This window comes from Ahaetulla prasina, chromosome 1, assembly GCF_028640845.1.
Source record: "Ahaetulla prasina isolate Xishuangbanna chromosome 1, ASM2864084v1, whole genome shotgun sequence".
NCBI lineage: Eukaryota > Metazoa > Chordata > Lepidosauria > Squamata > Colubridae > Ahaetulla > Ahaetulla prasina.
Window position 1 is genome coordinate 260,843,733 of NC_080539.1, and position 24,959 is coordinate 260,868,691.

General features: G+C 39.4%; 1 protein-coding gene across 6 annotated transcripts in view; it reads left to right on the forward strand.

The window, feature by feature from the left end:
• RASSF7 (Ras association domain family member 7) overlaps window positions 1-24,959 on the forward strand; it is an 89,851-nt gene that overhangs the window by 38,131 nt on the left and 26,761 nt on the right. For 5 of the 6 annotated variants that reach the window (XM_058156826.1, XM_058156853.1, XM_058156816.1 and 2 more), the window contains 2 exons: window positions 17,891-18,045; window positions 22,860-23,767. In XM_058156826.1, coding sequence (XP_058012809.1) covers window positions 17,943-18,045; window positions 22,860-23,767 — 1,011 coding nt within the window. In that variant the 5' untranslated portion in view covers window positions 17,891-17,942. Of the gene's footprint in view, window positions 1-16,477; window positions 16,497-17,890; window positions 18,046-22,859; window positions 23,768-24,959 lie in introns of those variants that run through there. The other variant, XM_058156834.1, reaches the window with a different exon arrangement.

Sequence of the window (24,959 nt, forward strand, 5' to 3'; positions counted from 1 at the left end):
TTTTCAAGGGAAAAACCAAGAAAGTCCAGTTGCCTTTTGAAACGCACCTTTGGGACAACCATGACCTGGATGCTTGAGAACCTCCATAAACACTCAAGGCCCATGGCCAGATCCGGCCCATGGGTTGCTTAAATCTGGCCTGCAGGGCCGGCCTGGAAATCTCAAAGGACTAGCCCCACCCACCCCCCGTGTGCCCCCCTACAGTCCACTTTTGGCCTCCAAAAACAGGCCCTGCGAACCTCCAATGTGGTCCATTTTTAGCCTCCCTGGCCTCCAGCAGCACTCTTCTGTCCAAAAATGGGCCACGTGGAGGTCCTGCACAGCCCCACATGGCCTGTTTTTGGCCTTCCTGGTCTCCAGCAGCACTCTGTTGGCCAAAAATGTTTTTCAGCTGGCAGAGTGCTGCTGGAGGCTGGAGAGGCCAAAAACGGGTGGGGCCTTTGTGCAGCCTGTTTTCGGCTGGCAATTATGTGGCCTCAAGTAAGTGTCTGATCTGGATAGCAAACAAGCAACATCCTATATTAATACCAGGGGTGAAATGAAAAATTTGTTACTATTGGTTCTGTGGCTTGATGGTGGTGGGTAATGTGATTGGGTGGGCATGGCCAACTTTTTTTTTTTTACTTTTAAAAGCATTTTTTCTACAACCTCTTCAATCGAAGAGGTTGTAGAAAAAATGCTTTGAAAGGGTTCTGATGATCTCAGCTGAGCCGCACGATCATCAAAGGCTTTTTTTTTTTTACTTTTGAAAGCATTTTCTCGGTCGAAGAAAAAATGCTTTTAACAGTAAAAAAAACCTCTGATGATCGTGCGGCTCAGCTGGGCATGTGGGGGGAAGGGGGGGACAGGGATTTTTGCTATCGGTTCTCCGAACCACCCGCCACCATCGCTACCAGATCACGCGATCTGGTCCGAACTGGGAGCATTTCACCCCTGGTTAATACTACACTTTAATCCCAGATTTTACATACTGTATGTCCATTTAATCTACAATCAACAATCTATAATTTTTATTTATAAATGGCTATAGTAAAGAACTGTGGAAAGAAGAGAAGGGGGAAAAATGCATCTTGAGTCTGTGTCAAACACCCACCATGGTCACACTTACCCTGGCCACCCCTTGGCCACACACAAATACCCCGGTCCTCCGAGGTCAAATACAACCTTTATACAGGAAATCGAGTTTGCCACCCTTGGTCTAGTGTGTCATTTCCTTTTGGATCTTTTTCTGGTACTTCTGGCCGATAGTATCTACAGTACATTCACTGTCTATGGCACAAAAAGTTGTTTTCCTCTAGAGAAACTCAGTGGAATGTTCATGTGTAAACTAGAAATCCATCCAAAAACTCACTTTGCTGATTCATGAAAATAAGTAGTTTGCAGCTAGATTCTAGTATGCCCTATCTATCTGGATAATAGAAGATCTAGTCACAATCATTTGAAGAGTACCATATTGCCCTAGGTACAGGTAATCCCCAGGTTATCAGCATTCCCTTAGTGAACTTAGTGAACATTTGAAGTTACGTGATAAGTGCCCCTTATTATTTATGAACAAGTCCCGAAACTACAAATCTTGCAATACCACAGCAGTTATTTGCCCTTACGAACAACCACAGAGGCTTTGCAACATTTGTCCTGCACTTTGACAGCCAAAACAGTTTCCGCCCCAACAAACCTCCATTTTGGCCTGCAAAGTCCTGGGCGAGGCCTGCGCAGGCCTAAACGGAGCTACAAAGGGGTGCACGTTTCTGAGAGGCTAGAGAGCAGACAGCTTGCTAGATCTTTGCAAGGTAAGTGACCCTACATGGCAAGTTGGGTGGGGGGAAAGCAATTGTGGGGAGCATGAGGTTTTTTAGGGGGTCAGGGAGGCTTTGGGTGGTCTTAAGCAGGTGGCCTGTTCAATCACTACCCCCCCCCCGCAATAACTTTCTCTACCCTGAAATACCTCATGTGCACTTAACGAACTGCGCATTCAATTAGCAAATGCATGGGTGAAAGGAGGGAGTGATCCTATTCAAGATATGAGATTCACTCCCACTAATCCTCGGGTTATGAATGGAAAGGGCAGGCTTCATTACATTCGTAACTTGAGGACTACCTGTATCTTCAGGGCTTTTTAGAGAAGGATTTGAGGTTACAGATTCAGACATACAAAAAACCAAAATCTAGTGCTATCTTGCAACTCCAGTTGACTTGTTAATGGATCAGCTGGTTGAGGGAAGGGTGTGGTGCCTGATTACAGCCATTTGAACTTTGACTTCAGAAACTTTGAGATCATATGTCTTAAAAATAAGGCTGGGGAAAAGTCAGTTCTTTCACTGTTCTGTTTCTACTCAACTCGAGTCTAAATTTGTCTTCTTCCCAAGTATTTGGCATCATTACTATCTGAGGTTTTTAAGAAGATAAAATTGAGTTCAGGTGGTCATATAACTCAGTATATTTGGGACTAAGTCAGATACTAGAACTGACAGAACATAAACTTGAGAATAACAGCTGTTATTTTAGAGGTGTTTCCTTCTCCGATACGTTGAATAGTGACATTGTTATTACATTCTTAATATCTCACCTGTGGGAATGGTTCATTTATTGGAAACTGACTAATTAATGGGAGTCATGGTAGTGTTGGAAATAAAAATTGCAATTTCAGAAGATTTTCTTATGGTAACTGCTATAGGTATGCGGTGTTGCTAGAACACTTCTCAGTGCTAATTTATTGATTGATATCCCACCCTTTTTTAAAAACAGATAACTCAAAGCAGTGAACATATATACCTTCCACTTATTTTCCCCACAACAACCCTGTGAGGTAGGTTGGGCTAAGATGGAGAGGGTGCGCAACTTGGGCGTCCTCCTGGATGAACGGCTGTCCTTTGAAGATCATTTGACGGCCGTCTCCAGGAGAGCTTTTTATCAGGTTCGCCTGGTGCGCCAGTTGCGCCCCTTTCTAGACCGGGATGCCCTATGCACGGTCACTCACGCCCTCATGACGTCCCGCCTAGATTACTGCAATGCTCTCTACATGGGGCTCCCCTTGAGGGGCACCCGGAGGCTTCAGTTAGTTCAGAATGCGGCTGCGCAGGTGATAGAAGGAGCCCCTCGTGGCTCCCGTGTGACACCTATCCTGCGCAGACTGCACTGGCTACCTGTGGTCTTCCGGGTGCGCTTCAAGGTTTTGGTGACCATCTTTAAAGCGCTCCATGGCATAGGGCCGGGTTACTTACGGGACCGCCTTCTGCTACCGAATACCTCTCACCGACCCGTGCGCTCTCACAGAGAGGGACTCCTCAGGGTGCCGTCAGCTAGGCAGTGTCGTCTGGCGACACCCAGGGGAAGGGCCTTCTCTGTGGGGGCTTCCGCCCTCTGGAACGAGCTCCCCCCAGGACTTCGTCAACTCTCGGACCTTCGAACCTTCCGTCGGGAGCTTAAAACACACTTATTTATGTGCGCAGGACTGGACTAGATTTTTAAATTTTTAAATTTTTAAATTTTAAATTTATATCGATTTTAATTGGTCTTAGTATTTATATTAGTTTTAATAATTCGGCTGTTAGAATAAGTTTTTTACTTGTGTTCTTAATTTGTATTTATATGTTCTTTTTTATATGCCTGTGAACCGCCCTGAGTCCTTCGGGAGATAGGGCGGTATACAAATATGATTAAATAAAAATAAATAAAATAAATAAATAAATAAGAGAGAGTGACTGGCCCAAAGTCACACAGCTGGCTTTCATAGTTAAAAGCGGGACTTGAACTCACAGTCTCATGTTTTCATGTTTTCTAGCTTGGTGTCTTAATCACTAGACCAAATTAGCCTTAATCCTCTGAGGGCAATTCAAGTTTCTTCCATTCCCATCCTCCTCTCTCCATGTTGGTCACATTATTTTATTTATAAACAGCTCAGGCTGTTAGAGCCTGTTATTAGAACACAGTAGCCTGCAATTACTGCAGGTTCAAGCCCGGCCCAAGGTTGACTCAGCCTTCCATCCTTTATAAGGTAGGTAAAATGAGGACCCAGATTGTTGGGGGGGCAATAAGTTGTAAAATATACAAATAGAATGAGACTATTGCCTTATACACTGTAAGACGCCCTGAGTCTTCGGAGAAGGGCAGGATATAAATGTAAAAAATTTTTTAAAATTTTTAAATTTTTAAATTTTAAATTTATATCGATTTTAATTGGTCTTAGTATTTATATTAGTTTTAATAATTCGGCTGTTAGAATAAGTTTTTTACTTGTGTTCTTAATTTGTATTTATATGTTCTCTTTTATATGCCTGTGAACCGCCCTGAGTCCTTCGGGAGATAGGGCGGTATACAAATATGATTAAATAAAAATAAATAAAATAAATAAATAAATAAGAGAGAGTGACTGGCCCAAAGTCACACAGCTGGCTTTCATAGTTAAAAGCGGGACTTGAACTCACAGTCTCATGTTTTCATGTTTTCTAGCTTGGTGTCTTAATCACTAGACCAAATTAGCCTTAATCCTCTGAGGGCAATTCAAGTTTCTTCCATTCCCATCCTCCTCTCTCTCTCTCTCTCTCTCTCCATGTTGGTCACATTATTTATTTATAAACAGCTCAGGCTGTTAGAGCCTGTTATTAGAACACAGTAGCCTGCAATTACTGCAGGTTCAAGCCCGGCCCAAGGTTGACTCAGCCTTCCATCCTTTATAAGGTAGGTAAAATGAGGACCCAGATTGTTGGGGGGGCAATAAGTTGTAAAATATACAAATAGAATGAGACTATTGCCTTATACACTGTAAGCCGCCCTGAGTCTTCGGAGAAGGGCAGGATATAAATGTAAAAAATAAAATAAAAAAAATTATTTTATTTAATTTATATACCGCCCTTCTCCCGAAGAACTCAGGGCGGTTTACAGCCAGGGTAAAAGCACAACTCAGAAAAGTTAAAAAACATTTAGAAACTACTTAAATTAAAGGCTGAAAGAATATAAGACTATAATAAAACCCCAATAAGAACTTCATTAAGCCAGCCCTGCACGATGAAATAGAAAAGTCTTTAGCTCGCGGCGGAAGGTCCGGAGGTCAGGAAGTTGACTATGCTCGGAGGCAGCTCATTCCAGAGGGCAGGAGCCCCCACAGAGAAGGCTCTCCCCCTGGGGGTCGCCAGTCTACATTGTTTGACCGACGGCACCCTGAGGAGACCCTCTCTATGGGAGTGCACGGGTCGATGGAAGGCTATTGGTAGCAGCAGGCGGTCTCGTAAATAATCCGGTCCTATGCCATGGAGCACTTTAAAGGTGATAACCAACACCTTGAATTGCACCCAGAAGACTGCTGGAAGCCAGTGCAGCTCACGCAGGACAGGTGTTACATGGGAGGCTCGGGTTGTTCCCACTATTACCCGCGCGGCCACATTCTGAACCAGTTGGAGTCTCCAGGTGCTCTTCAAGGGGAACCCCATGTAAAGAGCGTTACAGTAGTCCAGGCGGGAAGTGACGAGAGCGTGAGTGACCATGCATAAAGAATCCCGGTCCAGAAAGGGACGCAACTGGTGTATCACACGAAATTAGTACGATTATATTGCTGTTAATACAACAGTTCTATTCTATTGCTATTAATGTGACTGTTCCAACACCTAACGGCATATCAATCCCATTCATACTCTGTTGGGACCACTGTCTTCCATTTTTGTTTCTCTGAAATACAGTCTAGTTTCGTGATGGCGAACCTATGGCACGCGTGCCCGAAGTGACACGTGTTGCCTGGCATGCACAGCATCACTCATTCCTCTTCCGGGTTTCTGGCGCACATGCACGCATGACATTCAGTTGGCCTTTTTGCGTGCAGCAGTGCTGGAAACTGGAAGAGCTGGTCTTCAGTTTTCCTGCGTGAGCTTGCGCGATGCATGCATCGGGGGTGCATGCGTGCTAGAAACCTGTAAGATTAGCTGGCCAGTGAACATGCGCGTGCCAGAAACCAGAAGTTCATTTTCAGGCGCGTGCAAGTGCCCTGGGAAGCTCCTCTTCTGGGTTGTGGCCTAGATGAGTGCCCGCGTGCAAAGCACCCAGATGAGCGCGTGCACTCTCCCTTTTCGGCACTCGACGCAGAAAAGGTTTGCCATCACTGGTCTAGTTGGTCTTATAGCAGAGATGTGTTATTTATCAAACAATCATTGCTACTGAGCGATGTTGCCTGTTTTGTTACCTTTCCTTGGCTGCTATCTAAGCTTCCTTCTTCACTCCTTAAATCTGTGGAGAGGATAAATATTGTTCACATGGGAATAACATTGTTTGCAGAACTCATTTCGAACAAATTCATCTGTTCAGTCATACAACTGCCCACTTTCCAAGTGCTGTTGTGCCTCTTTACTTTTTAAGGATGACTCAATTGGTAGCTTGAACCGAGTTGGAAGATTGGAACCCTGGGCAATTATGGACCTGGTGAGTGGAATTTTCCACCAAAACCCCAGATAAAAAATAAATTTCTTGAAATGCTTGAAATAGTTTTTGTGTGCATATCACATGGAGAGAGCCAACAGGAAGCAGAGCAGAGAATAAAGGAGCATTGTGATATTACCTACAACGAAAGAGCAATTTTGATCACACAGGTTGTTTGGAAGGTTTTTTTTCCCCCTTTTCATTCTTAGTGAAAACAATTGCATGTTAAAAGTAAATGTAGTGCACTCTGTTTTTCCTACATTTTGTATTGAAATAGTACTGCAAAAGAAAGCTGGTTAATGATTGCCACGGGTAAATGAGTGACTAGGGCAGGACAGCAGCGAAGCAGTAAGTCGAGATAATTTTTCCTGTTTGAAATGTTTGAAACAAATTTGATAATGTAAGTATGTAAAAATAGCTGGTTCTTTCTGCCTGAATAGATTGAACACAGCTGCAGTTAACAGCAGCTTGTGTTCTTTAATGGTGCTTCCTCCCCTGCCCCCACTCCACCATTTATTTCTGACTTTCCTTCTTCCTTAGAAAGAGAGAAGCATTGAATGGTTCATAATAACGGCACGGCTTTTTTATTCACTGTTTTGCTTTCAGGAAATGTAGCATTCTTTATAGGACATGCCACATAATGCTTAAACTATGAAGTGGACCAAAAAAATAACTGATTTAAGTGCTGGCTTAGTTGTGGCAGGCTAGAGAAAAGAAAAAGGTTTATAATTGAAATATTCTCTGTCAGTTTGTTGTTTGAATAATTAACATCCTCAAAATACAGCCTTTTGTTTTCCTTTGTTATTTACTAAATTAGAAAGGTGCACTTTGCATTTGAATCAATAAGGAAGTAGAAATTTTAGTATTGTTGAAAACTCTGTTCACCAAATATATAATGTAGTTTTTAAGTTACCAAGATTTTATGTGGGTTGTTAAGCAAGCTTGCTGAGCTTTGCTAGCATAGATTTCAAAAGTTCTAAAATGACATAGAATTTTACATGCCAGTTAATCTTATCTTTGAGTGTTAATGTAGTCAATTTATACATCCTGTCTTTTCATTCAAATGGTTTATGAGTTGCTCATTCTATTTCTCCCATGGTAACCTGTGAGATGCAGGGGTGAAATCCAGCAGGTTCTGACAGGTTCTGAAGAACCGGTAACGGAAATTTTGAGTAGTTCGGAGAACTGGCAATTACCAGCTCTGGCTGGCCCCAGAGTGGGGTGGGAATGGAGGTTTTGAAATATCCTTCCCCTGGAGTGGGGTGGGAATGGGGATTTTGCAGTATCCTTCCCCTGCCACGTCCACCAAGCAACACCACGTCCACCAAGCCACGCCCACAGAACCGGTAGTAAAAAAATGGTTTTCATCATTGGTGAGAATGGCTTGTGCTGAGAATGAGTAACTGGCCCAAAGTTGCCTAGTAAACTTCTATGACTGATAGTAGGTTAGTATTTGGTGCTCTCTGCTCCTGGACCAACACTTTAACTTCTATACCACAATGACTTTTTTGGTGTTCTCCCTGAGTTGCTATATACAAGTTCTGTAAATACTTGGCTAGTAGATTAATGAGCTCCTTGAAGAGAGGCCTGAGTTGCAGAAGCTGATTAGTAAAGATCCCTTCAACTTGAACTTAACTACATAGACATTGTTTCTTGGAAATAATACAGAGATGGTTTGTCATTGACTTCTCATGTTGGCTTTCCCATCTAAGAAATGCCAGCATTTTCACACTCTTGGGGGGCATTGTGGTGTGGGTGGGAGCTCAGTCTGAATGTGTATAGATTCCTAGTTGTACACATGATTAAACATTACCTTGCCTTGCTTTGCTGTCTTCTTCCTTCCTTACCTTTCCCAATCTACTATTTGTTGTTGGTAACTCATTAGGTGCACAGTTTTCTTCATGTTTATAAATCACATAATGAAATTAGATTGAGATTTGACTTTGTGAAAAGACCTAGAAGGCATAATTACCATAAGAAACAATGGTAAACACTAGATAGGTACACGTACAAAGAGAGCTTCTTATCTCCCATTAGTACTGATTTGTAGAAGGCTGGGTTTTTCTCCCTTACAATGTTATCTTCTCTTAAAGTGAAGTGAATCATTTGCATGTGTTACCTTAATTATAGTACCTGTGTGTAGCTGTAATGGAGGCCTGGATTATAGATTATACAGTCGTGGCCAAAATTGTGGAAACCTTTTGGGAAAAATGTATTTTTGAGGTTTGATGGCTAACAACACCACTTTTTTTTTTTTTTGGAGTTTCAAGATAATCATATTCCACTGCTGGAATGGCCTGGGAATAGCCCAGACCTTAACCCAATTGATAGTCTATGGAGCTGACTAAAGAAACTTGTTAGTCAGAAGCGACCCAGCAATAAAACCCAGTTTATAGAAGCAATCATTCAATCTTGGTTTCACATTATAACAGCTGCAGAACAAAAAAGATTTGGTTCACTCCATGGGAAGACGTTGTAAGGCTGTAATTCATGCTAAAGGTTACCCAACTATTAACTGACGTGATAATTTTTGTATATCTCGTTTTTTCTACGTGTTTCACTTTTCTTTTTTATACTGTAACTGCTATTCTAATCCTTCATAAAAGTTATTGCATTACATCAGAGGTGGTATTCAGCAGTTCTGACCAGTTCTGGAGAACCGGTAGTGGAAATTTTGAGTAGTTCAGAGAACTGGTAAATACCACCTCTGACTGGCCCTGCCCCCATCTAATCTCTGCCTCCCGAGTCCCAGCTGATCAGGAGGAAATGGGGATTTTGCAATAACCTTCCCCTGGAGCGGGGAGGGAATGGAGATTACACTTTTCCCAAAAGGTTTCCACAACTTTGGCCACTACTATAGGTTAGCATCACTGTGATGAAAGCAATATAATCTTTACTAGACTTCCATTGCTGTGCTTACAGAGTGAAGCAAAGCAAAGTGAGCTTATATTTTTCTTTTTCACTTCTTGCTTAATAGCTTGAGGTTTCCAGATAAAATGTCAGTTATCAATCAGCTACCACCCACATTTTCAGTAATCATAATCTATACAAGTTTTAATCCAGTGATTTCTGTAGAGGCTAGTAAAGTGAAAGTTTCTGATTCTGCTGCCAAAAATAAGACATTTTCTAACCATGGAGCAGATCACAGAAAAATCACAACGTGAATAGTGACACAATTGTTGCTTCAGAAAAATGGGAAGAAAACACAAGTTCAAACTTTGGAACTAAATCTTGAAAACTATAAAAAAAGAATGGGGTGGTGTTTTGTTTTTTGTTTTTGTTATTTTAGTTTGAGCATTTCTTGTAGGGGCTTCCTAATTCTATGTAATAAATTTATCTAAACTTTTTTTAGTTTGCAAAGTGAGGAAGTCTGATTATTGTTGGTGAAATGAAGAGAGTTTGTCAGATCACTGCTCCCATTACTACAAGAGAATAGCCTGAGATTAAACAACTATTAATAGATCCTCTTGCAAACCTGTTGTTTATGAATCAGGTCACCCTATTGGTGGACTCGAGATAGACCAGTTAACTAGCTTGTTCAGCAAACACAATTCCTTTTCCTTTTTCCTCCATTTTATATATTTTACATTTCTAGTTCCACAACAGATTATTTTGTCACATAAGATCATATTTTTCGTGCCATAAACTTCCCCAAACCTTTTGTCCCATCCCTTCTCTCCCTCCCCCCTCCCTCCCATCTTGAGTGTCTGCCCATGCGAGATGCTTGGAGCTAGAGAGAACATTTCTTCTCTAACATCTCTAGTCTATACGCGGCATCCATGAGACCATTTGTGCCAGCTCAAATAAACGATATTTGGGAGTCCTACATCTTCCCCCTCCTCTTGATGGGAACAAAGAGAACTGCATTAAAACAAACAATTTATATCCGTCCTCTGATGGGAAAAATCTGTTATCTCTTTCTTGAAGGCTAGCCAGCTGGAAATTTTGGAAATTTTAAAGGAACCATCTTCTTTTCCAGGTCTTACTGTGACCTCACATTAAAGTGATATTGATTCTTCTTTCTACCACAACATGCCTCTTGCCCACAAACTAACTGGAGTGATATTGGCTCTCTTTTTCTCAGTATCCTCTTCCAGGCCACGTGTGCAGAAACACCAAATAGTAGTTTGAAAGGAGAATTACTTAGGGTTTAGCAAAAATAGACAGCAGCAGACATTTGTGTGCATATATAGGAGCAAATCTTTGGGGAGGTTCCCACTGTTGAGTTCCAAAGAGCCAGAGTCCAAAGTGGGCAGTCATATCCCAGTCCAATATGTCATCATCAGCTGGTCCAGGTTCTAAGGAGTAGGGGTGGTGGTGTTTGTTTTTGGTTTCTTTTTCTTTATTAGGTTGTTATATATCTTGGTAAATTGTATTATTTCAATTCATTGAAGTTTATTCAATATTAATTGAAGAGGATTGGGAGAAGATCCTAGATCCAGATGCTCATGCTGCCTCCAACTGCATGTAAGCCTGAGGTCCCTGGTTACTAGATTTGTTTGTTTATTTTTATCAAATTTATTGACTGCCCATCTTACTACAAGGTAACTCTTGGTCGTTCCTCTGAAGTTGGTATTTGGGACATCTTAAGTGGCTCCATCGATCTCAAATTCATCTCATCAAGGATTTTGGGACATTTTTTCCTTAAACTTTTATTACTGGCCTGTTGTGTGTCTAGGGCCTGGATCATTTAACAGTGCCTGACCTGACTCTAAACTAGCCTATTTGATTCTTTATTGTAACGTCACTTTTACTTCTGAGACGACTTGTGTATTTCTTTGACAAGTTTTCCAGAAACATAGCTTGCTCAATCATCTGATTTCTGATAGAGGCTCGCACACTTTGCAGCACATTGTTGAAAATCTCTATATCAGTGATGGCTAACCTTTTCCAGACCAAGTGCCCAAAGCGTTTGTGTGAGCACCCGAATACACACGCACGCCCAAATCCCCCATATGCAACATGTGCACGGCCTCCTGTATGTGCCCCACCCTCACACATGCATGTGTGGCCCACCTGGATGCCCCACACACCCCTGTGCATGCGCACACAGCTCCCTGCATGCGCCTTTCCCCCTGTGCATGCGTGTCAGAGACCCGAAGACCAGCTGGCTGGTGGGAGGTACATGCACATGCGCAGTACAGCTGAACTGGGTCGACGGCTTGCTTGCCCACAGAGAGGGCGCTGCGTGCCACCTCTGGGACACATGCCATAGGTTCGCCATCATGCCTCTATATCATCTCTTGGATGTACAATGTCACCTATTCTGTGTCTATCATACACAGTGGGATGGTAAACAGAGAAGACAAATGCTACATGTATTGCTAGGTTAACTATCAATTGACCTAATAGTTTACTGAGGCTAAGTTCACTAAATAATTCAGTTCATATCTTTAATCAGATGTCATCATTTCAGCACACCTAAAATCACTGCCTGAACCTACTACTTAATGCTTCCCAGTTCCTACCCATCCCAGAGTCTTCCCATTTTCTCCAGAACTTCAGACCATTTAGCACCATTTCAAAGATCATGTAGATCATGCTAGGCCTCCTACTTAGGTTTTTAGGAACTGGCATTTCTGGAAGGCCCTCCCATTGCTGCTGAAATCCACATGTAGCTTTCTATAGAACTTCTCCCCTGGACATACGTGGATGCTAAATGTACCAAACAGTTTCTTATATTTACACACACTGGTCTGATACAGTTTTTTGTGTAGCTTCTGCCCACACTGAAGAAACTTCCTGTTCTCCTCTACCCTCCTAATGTTGGAATGTCATCTTTGTATCTGAAATATTTCTATTGTCATTCCCTGTTTTGATGGAGGAAAAAAGAATTCAAAGCTCTGTATGTTGTGGACCCAGCACAGAAGAGGCAAATATTTCATTCACTTGGAAAGTTACCCAGAACGATCCTGGGAAATAATAGGATATACATGTCACTTCCTCTTTCAGTAATTGCAGCTGCAGTATCCTCACAACTTATATACCTCCTGACAAGCTGCATGTTCTGGCCTTGGCATCTGTTAACAGTTCTGAAGGAATATGGATCTGACTGGGGAGTGGGAAGGCGGCATTACACAACCATGCTGCCAGGGGCAGTGGAGAAAGGATTAGAAAAGGCCATGAAGGTATAATCCCCTTCAGATCCAGCCAAGAAAGAAATGGAAATTTCCTTCCCTCCTGATATCTGCACTTGGCTGGAAGAAATGAACATTCTACAATCCTGAGCATGGAAGAGAGAAGAAATTAGTAATTGAGGGGTGGGGGAAAAGGAAGCCAGAGACAACTTCTTTAAGCCTTTTGAGTCTGCTTGGGAATGCAGAGTGGGAAGAGATGCTAATAGTTGCATCTGGAACAAATCCTTGATAGTTCTATCTCTGATATAAAGAAAAGTTAAAGATTTTTGTATGGTTTCTGGTGACAGGGAGATGTACGATCCCTTTGGAACAGGTCCGATAAATTGCTTATGCCTTCTCTACTTTTAAAACATTTTAGTTGCTTTTGCGAGTAGTGATTCTGCAATATAATGTAATTTATACACTCAATACTTCTCTTCTTCCACCACCTCCCCCAATTGTATCTTTATCTCTCTCAAGAAGTGAATATGTAGATTTCATCTGTAAATGAAAATAAACCAATTATCAAATCAGATATGTTATGATTATATCCAGATCACTTAAGTTGAGCTTGACTCCTGACAGTTCAGGGGTCTTCTTCCATAACTAGCTACTGGGATGTGTTTCAGGTTTCCAGTCTTGCCTACAGTCATGTATTCCATGATAGTCTTCCATCTAAACATACAGTAGTCTCAATCCTCTTCATTTCCAATCCCACACAGAATAGCCAAGTACTACCATCTACTGAGATTCTTCTAATCTCCAGCCCCAGAAAGCCATTTTTTAATTTAATGTCAATTTCTTAACAGGTGTTATGCTCTGGGCACCATTGGTGTCAATCCCTGTTGCAGCTGTAGACAGTATTTATATTATTCAGCTGCAGGACAATTTCATCTCATAATAAATAGAAAATGTTTTCAGGTTAGCATTCCCACCACATGCTAATAGAAATAAGGGCTAGGCTGAACAATTTGCTAAGCTTTCTGTCTTTCAACAATTGTAAAAGGGTACTTTTCCTAGAAAGGTTTACAAGTGAAGGTTATGTATCTGCTCTCTTAGTTTACTTGATCCCTTGACATTTATGCAAAACCTCTTGAAAAGCTTAAATCGTTTTTCTTTTATTATATTTAAAGTACAATAAAGTAAAGTACAGGGGGGAAAAATCTGCCTCTGCTTCCCAGCATCCATCCGGTATTCATCTGGCTAGCGTCCTTGCAGCAAACAAACTGATAAGCTTCAGCACGTTATTGCAGCCTCAGCACGTGGCTCATCAGGGCTTTGCTCCGTTGAGTCCCCCATCGATCAAGTGAGCAGAGCTGCCACCGCCAGGGAACACTGGAGCCTTTGCTGCTGAGCAGCTGATTGGTTTGCCTCCCGGAGTAATGCCGATCAGCTGTTCTAGGTGGCGGGGATCACCGTGACCCGTTTGCTGCCGCCCATTCGCTCCCAATCATCGGCAAATGGGCGGTGATAGGTGGCGGTGGTGGCGATCCCCGCCGGCTAGAACAGTTGATCAGCGCCCTCTTCACTTCACCCCACACCCGCAATATTCACTTTATAAGACACACAGACATTTCCACCCACTTTTTTTGGGGGGGGGGTTAACATTTTTTTAAAGTGGCAAAAGAAAATAACCTCTCAGTTCAAAGTAAATTATCTAAGAACATTTCTCTGTGTTATCTTAGTTTATGATAGGTTTTTCAGGTATAATTTATTAAGTATCAAAAACATGAATAAAAAGTAAATAAGAAAAAAAGAGATAAAAAGCAAAAAAAAAGTGCAAAAAAAAGTAAAGGAAGAATGCCTTTCAAGTTTTTTTGGTATAGATAAAGAATACATCTAGATTTTACTCTAAATTATCAGTAGTCTATATTATTTCTATAATCTCATACAATTCTAATCATCAAATCCCAAAATCAAAATTATATATCTCTTAATTCAGAAGTCCAAAAGTGGCTTCATTAACAATTTGAACTTCTTATTGTTCAGAAGAGGTTGACTCAGCTTCTTGCACAGAGCCTTCACAAGTGGGTGGGGAGAAGTTGTATTTGGCATCGTAAATAAGAATATAATATATAATAAGATTATAAATCATAAGTCAAGAAGTTCTTATAAGCTATACAGTTTATAGAGGCAGATCAGCTGGGAAAGCTGAGGAAAAAAAACATTCATGGTTCTTTTGTTAATATTTTACTTCAGTTTAAGGATTTTCTGCTACTGATTGAGTAACATTTGTTTTGTTCTAAAATGATATTGAGGCTTCTTATAAAATATAATATTCTATACATACTTATTACATTTTTTTTAGTTTGTTGTCATTGGAAATGCTTCTATATTTGCTGCTTCTTGTTTATGATTCATTTGAGTCCAAAGTATGTTGGCCAAGCCTAGTGTCTTTGGACTTCAATCCCGCACATCAGCATCCTGAAATTGAAATGACTCTTCTCATCCATTAGATAACAGTATAATGTGATGTTTTCTGGTAAAATGTTCCTCTGTTTGAGGGACTGTCCCATACACATGATATTTAAAGATATGTCCCTGAAAAAGGATGCTTTTGGAAATATCCATGAGAATATAAGTGTGCAAAAATAAGAAATATGTTTCACTTTACACACAGAACAAAACATCCCCATGAAAATATTCCATTGGAGTGTTCTGACTTGGCTAGGGGCAAACATTTCTTTCTTTATTTGACTTGTATGGCAGCCAAAACAGAAAGGACTCAAAGCTTAAGAAAACAATATGATTTCAGAATAGATCTTCAACTCTTATTTATCGATTCACAATAGACATGTGCTTCTAAATCCATATAGATTCATGGCAGTTTATAAACAAGTAAAACCACAATAAAATAAATTTTCAAAGGTAAAACAATCAGGACAATAGTCAGTAAAGCAACAATAACATAATACTCATGTTTGATAGCCACATGATACACAGTAACATACAGCGGCAAAGTATGTATTTTTGAAGCATGACATTTACATCTTTAAACATTAAGATTTTTTTTTTTTGCCATACTTGTATTTACAGAAATGAGGACCTGAAACAAAAAAAGAACCAGAATAGAACAGATCAGATGATAAGTCAGAGAGTCTTTGAATTTTTCACATTGCCAACATGAAAAATTGACAACCATCCTTTAAAAAATGTACTTTTTAGAAATCCTGAAGTCATGGAACAAGATTTTCTGATGAATTACTGGTAACCTCATCCTTCAGTTATTAGTTCATTCTAATTCTATCTGTATCCAACCTCCAGGAATATCAATAATATCAAAATACTTTTGGCAAGATCACAATAGCTGATTTGAATTCAAAACAGAGCATTTTAAATTTAAAGTGGAGGTTTTGAGATGTCTCAAATTTAAAGTATGTTGTACCCCAATATTTCCTTTCTTCCTCTCTATACATACCACAAATATGTACATCTAATTACATTTACTTGTTCTTAGACACTAAAAATCCTTAAAAGAGGGTTATATCATGCTGGCTTCCATTTGCCTAGACTTAGAGCAAAAAATTGCCCATTTTATCGACAACTTGGTTCTTGAAGTAGGTGAGAAAAAGCTGAGATAGATAAATAATACTGTTAAAAAATAATTTTCAACAGGTTGCAGACATTGGGTGTATCTGTTTTGTTCTTGTATTACAAATGAAGGCAGATATACGTGTCCCAGGATAATGGAGCCAATTGGGTCGGTCACTGGGGCCAGAGGTTTAGTCTTCCTAAAGCTTTTGGACTCATGCTGGAGCCAATCCTCAGCGAATGTATCTCTAGCAGAATTTGTGTTTTCAACAATTCTGTGTGTGGTATTTATATGATGCCTGGTTGTGTGTGGCTTTTTAGTTGTTGATTGTAGTGTTGATTGCCGGCTATTAAGTAGTTGACTATTGTTTTTGCTTAGTTCCTTTTCTCCTTTTTCAGATCAAGTATTTGCTTCATGTTGTTCTAGTTGGGAGAAGCATTTTTCAGGTGTGGTATTGTCTTTTTGGTCAGGACTAAATTCCAAGTTGATAATCAGCCTAGAAATTGCAAGTCTTCATTATTTTCAGTTTTGATGGTTGATTCATTTATATCATATTTGCATTATTCAACATTAAATCTATGCAATGTTTGTTTTTGTTATTTGAGGTACTGGAAGACTAAGCCAATTACATTTAATTAAAATTGGAAGAAAGAAATGGAGAACTCACAGAAACGCTTTTTGGAGTGTTTTGTACTAAATTTTAGCACTTTATAAGTTATTAGAATGAATCCGTTCATTCTCCAACCCAACCCAGTTTCTCTGGAATTGAAAAAACAACTGAATCACTCATTTTTCTTCCAAGGCTTTAAGTAAATGTGAAAAGCACAGCATAAATGTGCTTTTAAGTAAATGTGAAAAGCACAGGATAAAATCATTTTATTCGATGTTTAAAGTGAATGGAAGTGACATTAGTAGTTTTTACTAATCTCTGTGCTAATATTTGTTCATATTTATGCAAAACCTATTTCTGGCAATTAATGGCATGTAACTTAACGTAGAGATATTTTTGTTGCCTGGCGTATTCTAGGTCTATGGTATTAGTGGTTTATGTTGTATTATATGTGTATGTGAAATAGCACAGTTAGCTTACATGTATGCTAATCAATAATAAATATAAGTTAAATCCACTATATATCCATATATGTTTAGTTGACTACACCTCCACAGCTTACCAGCTGCCTCTTAAACTGAGCAATTTATTTCATTTCAGCACTTTTATGCTTACAAGTGGCATGCAGGCAATATGTATTGTTCATTATTGCAATGAGCTAATGCCTAAAAAAAAATAGAATTACATTGTACAGTCCTGTTACTTTTCATTGATTTAAGGCCCCAATACTGTTTTGTATTTGAGAAATCACACACAAGCAAAATTAGCCTAATTGTAGTTAGTAACAGAATTGGATTGGTTTCTAAAGATTCAAGTCAGGTGTTGCTGGCTTATTTAGATATTGAACATTATCTTTTCTTTTATGTACACTGAGAGCATATGCACCAAGACAAATTCCTTGTGTGTCCAATCACACTTGGCCAATAAAATTCTATTCTATTCTATTCTATTCTATTATGTAACATTTTGGAGTGGTGGATAGAATATCTATGACGCATTGAAACTGAAAAGTTTTGTTTGCTTATGGCTAATCCTTTCATCTGAACTAGTGCTCTACCTAAAACTGTTAGAGCAAGAGAGCTAGAAATGTGAAGTGTGGAAAGAAGACATGTTCAAGCATTCCAAAAGCATCGCTTCTATGTTTCCTTGCTCCATACTGCTTACATGTAAATGAAATCAAAAAACATATTGTGCTTACATTTCTGTTTGTGTTTTTAATTGTTGTTGTAGGAACAAATCACAGAAATGATCCAGAAAGTTTAATCCTTTCTACCTTTTTGTGATGGAGTTGAAAGTCTGGGTGGATGGAGTCCAGCGGATTGTATGTGGTGTTTCAGATCAGACAACATGTCAGGAAGTTGTCATAGCACTGGCACGGGCCATTGGTAAGTAGTTTTTATATTCATAATGTCTAAAAGGATTTATGCAGTCCAGTCCTAAGCATGTTTACTTAAAAACATCTACCACTGAGGAGATTTACTCCCAAGATAAATGTATATAGAATTGCAGAATAATCTCCTGTCCAAAATTCTTTTTAAAAAATGATTAGAAAAATAGTGCTTTATTCACGTGATATCCATGTCTTATGGAAGAGGAAATTGTTTGTGTAATCAATTGGCAGTTGCATAAATACAACAGCTTGAAAGATTAGAAGCTTTTTCACAATGCGGTGTAGGTTTTGTCAACATTTCTTTCTCCTAAAGCAGCATTTTCCAACCGTGGCAATTTTAAGACATATGGATTCCCACTCCCACAATTACGGCTGTGGAATTCTGGGAGTTGAAGTCCACACATCTTAACGTTGCCAAAATTGAAAAACACTGTTAGAAATTATTGTTGCCGAGCTTTGCAAATTTATTTCAAATACTCTTTTCTGCTAGTTCATCTGCTCCATCTTTAACAGCTTTTATTAATAAAGGTTTGTTTTCACAAACTAAGAATATCCTTTTACGCTATGAAATCCTTTTTTCCCTCCCTTACATTGCACCTTCCTTACATTGCTTGCACTCGTGTAACCATGTGGCAGCAGGAAAAAAAATCAAAGGAGAAAACTTTGTATTGGCTTACAAAATAGTCTCTAGATTGGAATTCTACTTTGCATTGATCATGGCAAGTCTAGGGTAAAACTGGACTTTGGTTGTGTTCATAGCATGTGGCCAAAATATGCCAGAACTGACTGATACTGTTCATAATATAAGCATGGAACACAGCATGTGGTATGGCTATAACAAAAGCTGGTCATCTAGATTATAGCTCCTTTATCTTACTAAAAAGCATTATGTCAAAACCAAGAAAACCATATTAGAGGTCAGTATGCAATGACTGTGATATGCAGATGCTTATGTGGAACGTAAAAGAAATGTAAGATTAAAAAAAACTTGAATTCACAAATGATTTTTTTAAAAATAAAATTAAGAAAGGACGGATTAGATTTGCATGAAGGTATTTTCTGATCTTGTAGAATGGAATTCATGAATAGATACATGGAAGTAAGGATGTAAATTTAATTATGAATGAAAGGGCAAAATTCAGTATCAGAAAGTACAGTATATGACTTATCTAGATTGGTTTGGGTAAATATACAGGTAGGAATTCAAGGGTTGGTAATAGTTTTTAAGTTATGTTACAAATTAAGGTTTAAGTTTGGGAATGTAACATTTTGACTGCATGCAGCTGAGATAGGGTGGGATGGATTTTCGTTAAATGGCATGAATGGAAGTCTGGAAATAAAAGGAGAGTACAAGGTAGGAAAAGTGACTAGGAATGAATGGGAATGATTATGAATAACTGGTTGGAAGAAGGGCTGTTTGTTTTAAAAGCTGTTCGTTTTAAATACATAGTTTAAACATATGTCCTTTCATGTATTCAGATGGTAAAGGAAAGAATCTTGAAGGAAGGTGGAATTGATTGATTATAATGAAATGTTGAGAAAAGGTGATGTTGAATTTGGGACAGACTGCTATTCATACAGTCAAAAGAAGATGGGGGAGGGGAAAGGGCATAAAAGGAAAGGAAACTTGAGTGCAAATACTGCTAAAAAACGACTACAGAAAGAAAAAAAAAGGAGTCTATTGAGGAAAATAGAGATTAAATATTGAGTGGAAGTACAGTGTCTTGTTCAGTGATAGTTCCAACATATGATGGCACTGAACAAATGGTAGTTCTGACCTGACAGCATAGCATCCCTACAATCCAGGGATGAAATGCTACCAGTTCGCTCTGGTTTGAGCGAACCGGTAGTGATAAAAACTACCTGTTCAGGCAAACCGGTAGTTAAAAAAAGTTACAGGTTTGAGTGAACCAATAGTTAGCTATCAGTTCGGGTGAACCGGTAGTTAAAAAAAAAAGCTACTGGTTCCTCCAAATCGGTATTTCCGACAATCACCTGTGCAGTGGGGGTTTAGCTTCACTAGAAAGCAGGATTTCCATTCCCTGCCAGCTTCCCAGAAGCAAAGTCAATGGGGAAACTGGCAGGAAGTTGAAAGTTGCAGTCACTTGAGGTCCTCGCTTAATGATGTATGTGGCTCTTGTTTAATGATGGCAGCTGTGAGAACTGTTGTCATTAAGCATAATTAGATGGTTTTTCAACTTACAACCATGTCACTTTACAGTGAAGATTCTGGTCTAATTAAACTAGGATTACCTGTAGTATAGAGGGACATGGAAGCTGCTTAGAGAGAGTGAGGAGAATCAAATAACAGAATCCAATATAAAAAATTAATTCCAAGAAGGAGTACGGAAAAGACAGAGCGGAATGAAGTGAAAAAAAGACTGTGCATGATAGAAATCTACGTAAGTGAACAGTTGTTGCTATACATTAGCATGATAGAAAGATGTTGGATAATATGTATATACAGGAAAGAGAAGACATAGGAAAGAGCATATAGTCAGAGAGCAAAGAAAGGTTAACATTAAATAGATAACTCCATGGAAAAAATAATGAAAAAAGTGAGAATGTTGAAAATTTGTAAAGTTGCAGCTGTAGATGGTGTAAGTAGAGAAATGTTAAAATATGAATGTTTTGTGGAGTGGCTATGCAATTTGGTTAATATTTTGAAGATTGTATTTGCCTTATGGTTAATAGAATGCTGTTATTGTTTCCCTGTGCAAGGAGAAGGTAGGAAGAGAAAATGCAAAAACTGCAGAAAAATTAGTGTATTAATCCTTACTTGTGGGGAAAATGTTTGACAGAATTTTGACCAAAAGAGTATGTGAAATTGACAATGAGCAAAATTTGACAAGAGCTATATGGCTCTATCCCATGCAAGAACAGATGTTGCTCTTCGGCAAGTCATCAAGAAAAGTATGAATGTGAGAGAGGAAGTTTATTGCAAGTTTGTTGATCTAATGAAAGCGTACAATAAAATGAATGTTTTGCATGAATATGGAATCAGAGGTTGATATTTCATTGCATTAAGAGTGGTGTATGATGGAAACAAAGCACGCATAAAAATAAATGGGAAACTCTGAATGGCTTAACTCTGGGCAAGGTAAGACAAGTGAATATAATGTCCCTCGGTTGATTAATGTGTTTATGCATTGTTGTATAAGTAATGCTTGTCTGCCCAGAGTCATTGGATATGAGATGAGCGGCAAATAAAAATTATAAATAAAGGCTTGTACAACATTAGGACTCTGTTGATCAGAGATATGAAGAAGCATGTATTCTTGTATGCAATGGAAGGGACCGGGAATCCAACTGATTTGCAACAAATATCAGAAAAATTATATGATGGAACAAGGAACATATATCTGAAAATTAATGTAACAAAGACCAAGTTAATTATTTTTCACAATTGGAGTGAACAGTTGGAAGTGATATATGAATAATGAAAAATAGAGCAAATATCCAAATTTGTTACTTGGCAGCATATTTGTTAAATATGGAAAAAAAAATAAGACTTGAAAGTATGATAGAAACATTTTGGATAATATGTGGTGTGTTATGAAGAATATTTGTTAAATGAGCAAAAAAGCTGCACGTAAGAGCATACCCATTTTGTTATAGTGACCATGTAAAGCACAGGTAAAAGTAATGCATTTAGTGTGAAATTTTTCCCAAGTGTTTTTGTAATATTAGTATATGAGGTATCAACATAGATGAGGGTTTGGTAAAAGTCATGTTTAAATTGAAGAAATGTTGCTATGTGAATGCATAAGCCAGTTCTAAAATTCTCACTTCCCAAATTTAATAAAGCAGTTGGTACTTTCAATTAAAAATCTGTTTTTCTAAGGCTAAATCTTAGTTTTCTATGGAGGCATCTTATTAGGTTGTTAGTTTCAAAGTCGTGTCCAACCCATCGCGGCCCCATGGACAATGTTCCTCCAGGCCTTCCTGTCCTCTACTATCCCCTGGAGACCATTTAAGATCACACTGACTGCTTCAGTGACTCCATCCAGCCACCTCGTTCTCTGTCGTCCTTTTCTTCTTTTGCCCTCAATCGTTCCCAGCATTAGGCTTTTCTCCAGTGAGTCCTTCCTTCTCATTAAGTGGCCAAGGTATTTCAGTTTCATCTTCAGGATCCGGCCTTCTAAAGAGCAGTCAGGGTTGATGATCTCTAGGACTGACTGGTTTGATTGCCTTGCAGTCCAAGGGAGTTGCAGGAGTCTTCTTCCTCAATTCTTTGATATTCAGCCTTCCTTATGGTCCAACTTTCACAGCCATACATTGCAACTGGGAAAACTATAGCCTTGACTATACGCACTTTTGTTGGCAAGGTGATGTCTCTGCTTTTTAGTATGCTTTCTAAGTTTGTCATAGCTTTCCTCCCCTGGAGCAAACGTTTTTTAATTTCTTGGCTGTAGTCCTCATGTAGGGTGATCTTGGAGCCCAGGAAAATAAAATCTGTCACTACCTCTATTTCTTCCCCATCTATTTGCTAGGAATTGAGAGGGCCGGGAGCCATGATCTTAGTTTTCTTCTTATTTATTAGCTATATAAATTCAATTAAAGAAATAAAAAAAGACCATTAGTAATTCTGCTTATTACTTGACTATTCACAGGCTTAACTATGTTTCTTTGGGAATTAGTTGCCCCATTTTCCGAAGCTTTTTACCTTCAGGTGGTAATGAGTGTGGACTGGCAAGGAAAATTACTGTGGAACGTGAGCCTGATATAGCTGGATAGGTGAAAGGAAGTTTACTGGGGGTTTTGTAGGGAGGAAATCTTATCCTCATAATATCTATCTTGTTTTCTCAGGTCAAACAGGCCGCTATGTTCTCATCCAAAGACTACGTGAGAAGGAGAGACAGCTTCTCCCACATGAATGTCCTGTTGAGTCTCTAGCCAAATGCGGCCAGTATGCTCAGGATGTGCAATTTATATTGCAACGTACCGGCCCCAGCCTCATAGAGAGGCCTTCTTCAGACAATGCCGCCCAGATACCCGAGAGGACGTTTGTCAGAGCTAGCTTGCCTATTAAACCTAGACCACTCAGTACAGAAGTACCTAGAACCCGGCAACCCAAAAAATCTTTAACCTTCAACTTGGGTCCTGTGAGTTCAAGTGATGCCTGTGCCAAAAACAAGCTGAGACAGCCCAGAAAGGACCCGATGTGTGTTAGAGATGGAGCCAGAGGGGGGGTACTTTCCAAAGAGGAGCTATTCAAGACTGTCCTACACCAGCAGGAGCATCTCTGCACCCTAGAGATGCAAGGTGATGCCTTGGAAATGGATATCAGGCATTGGGAATGCAGCCAAGGCTCTTATCGGGAGGATGAGATTTTGCAGCTGGAACAACTGATCCATCAGAATGAGAGCCAGCTGAGTGAGGAAGAATTTTGGCAGAATGAGCTGCAATCAGAAAAGGAGCATGAAAGGGAGCGGCGCGAGAAAGTTCACAGCCTGAGGACCACAATGGAGGAGTACACCAAAAAAATCCATGAGCTTATGGTAAAAACAGAGACCTTGGAAAGAGAAATCCAGTGGGAAATTGCTGAGCGAGCCAAGAAGACCAAGGAAACGTCTACCCAGAATCCTACTGAGCTAGAGGGGATAGCAGCTAAAATAAAGAGAGACCTGGAAGCCAAGGCCAAGCAAACTGCCCAGCTTGAAAGCACCCTGGATACAGTGGGGAAGGCCTTGGAAGAAGCAGAGTACAATCTGCAGGTTTGTGCTTAGAGCTAATGATCTTTTTTTCCTAGCATGCCATGTGTGAGTACAAAGGATTATTCTTCACCATATGTGTTCATGATATGCTTCTCTGATTTTCCTTGCTTCTAATGACTGTTTGGCAACAGATATTCCACACTGAATCTCAGCTACGTACATGTTTTCTCTCCATGATAGTGCTGAGAAACAGAATTAGATGCCTACAGTAGATCTCTTTGGGAACCACCTTCAAATTATGTTCAAGTATGAGATAATATGATCCAAACAAAAATGTTGCAAATCAACATAACTAAACTGCGTTTTTAATTTAAGCTGGATATTAATTTCCTTTCTCTCCACCTTCTACATATGCTCCATGGCATCATGAAGCTATCTTATAATTAAAAGTTAGGTGACTGTTAAAACAATTCTAGCTACTTTCATGACCTATGAGATTTGAGCAGAGGGTGGGATGGCTAGTTATCACTAATTGCATGAAGTAAGCTAATTTTGCCTTTCCTATGGTTATGATATGGAGGCACTACAGTGCCCAATATTTTCAATCAGCACATTCATTGTTTATACTGACCAGAAATTCTGTAAATTATATAAACTTCTTATCCTTACAGTTCTTTGTTTTGAAAGATCAAGTTGCTTTTCATTTTATGGCATAATGGACATGTAAGAATATAATACCTGAAGTATACTGGTAGTAGGCCGGCCAGGCATAAACTAAGTCTTATAAATGAATTTATTTTTCAGTAAGTATAAAGATTAAACATTGGATGTATTCTGAATCTGCCGCACCCCATAATATATTTTATTTGATATAAGTTTTGTTTGCTATTTTGTGATCAAAGAAACATCTGAGAATTTCCATTCTTGCTGAAAGGAAAATGTAACTACATATTGTACTAGGTGCTAGGGAGAGCCAAGACAGTTCTTTATTCCCAGAATAAACATTTTCCCCTTCTTGCACCATACAATTTACAGTATATTCACTCCTCAAAATATGACTAGCATACATATGCTATCTTGTTGGCCTTTTCTGATTGGAGGCTGACTAAATAAGAACTCCGTAAGAACGCATACATGGTGTCTAGCTATTGCCTACTTCCTTCCTTCTTCGAAGATTCATCCAGTGTGGCATCTGTATTAATTGATTATGTCCTCCCTCTAAAGTAAAGAAGTAAAGATCTTCACTACTTAT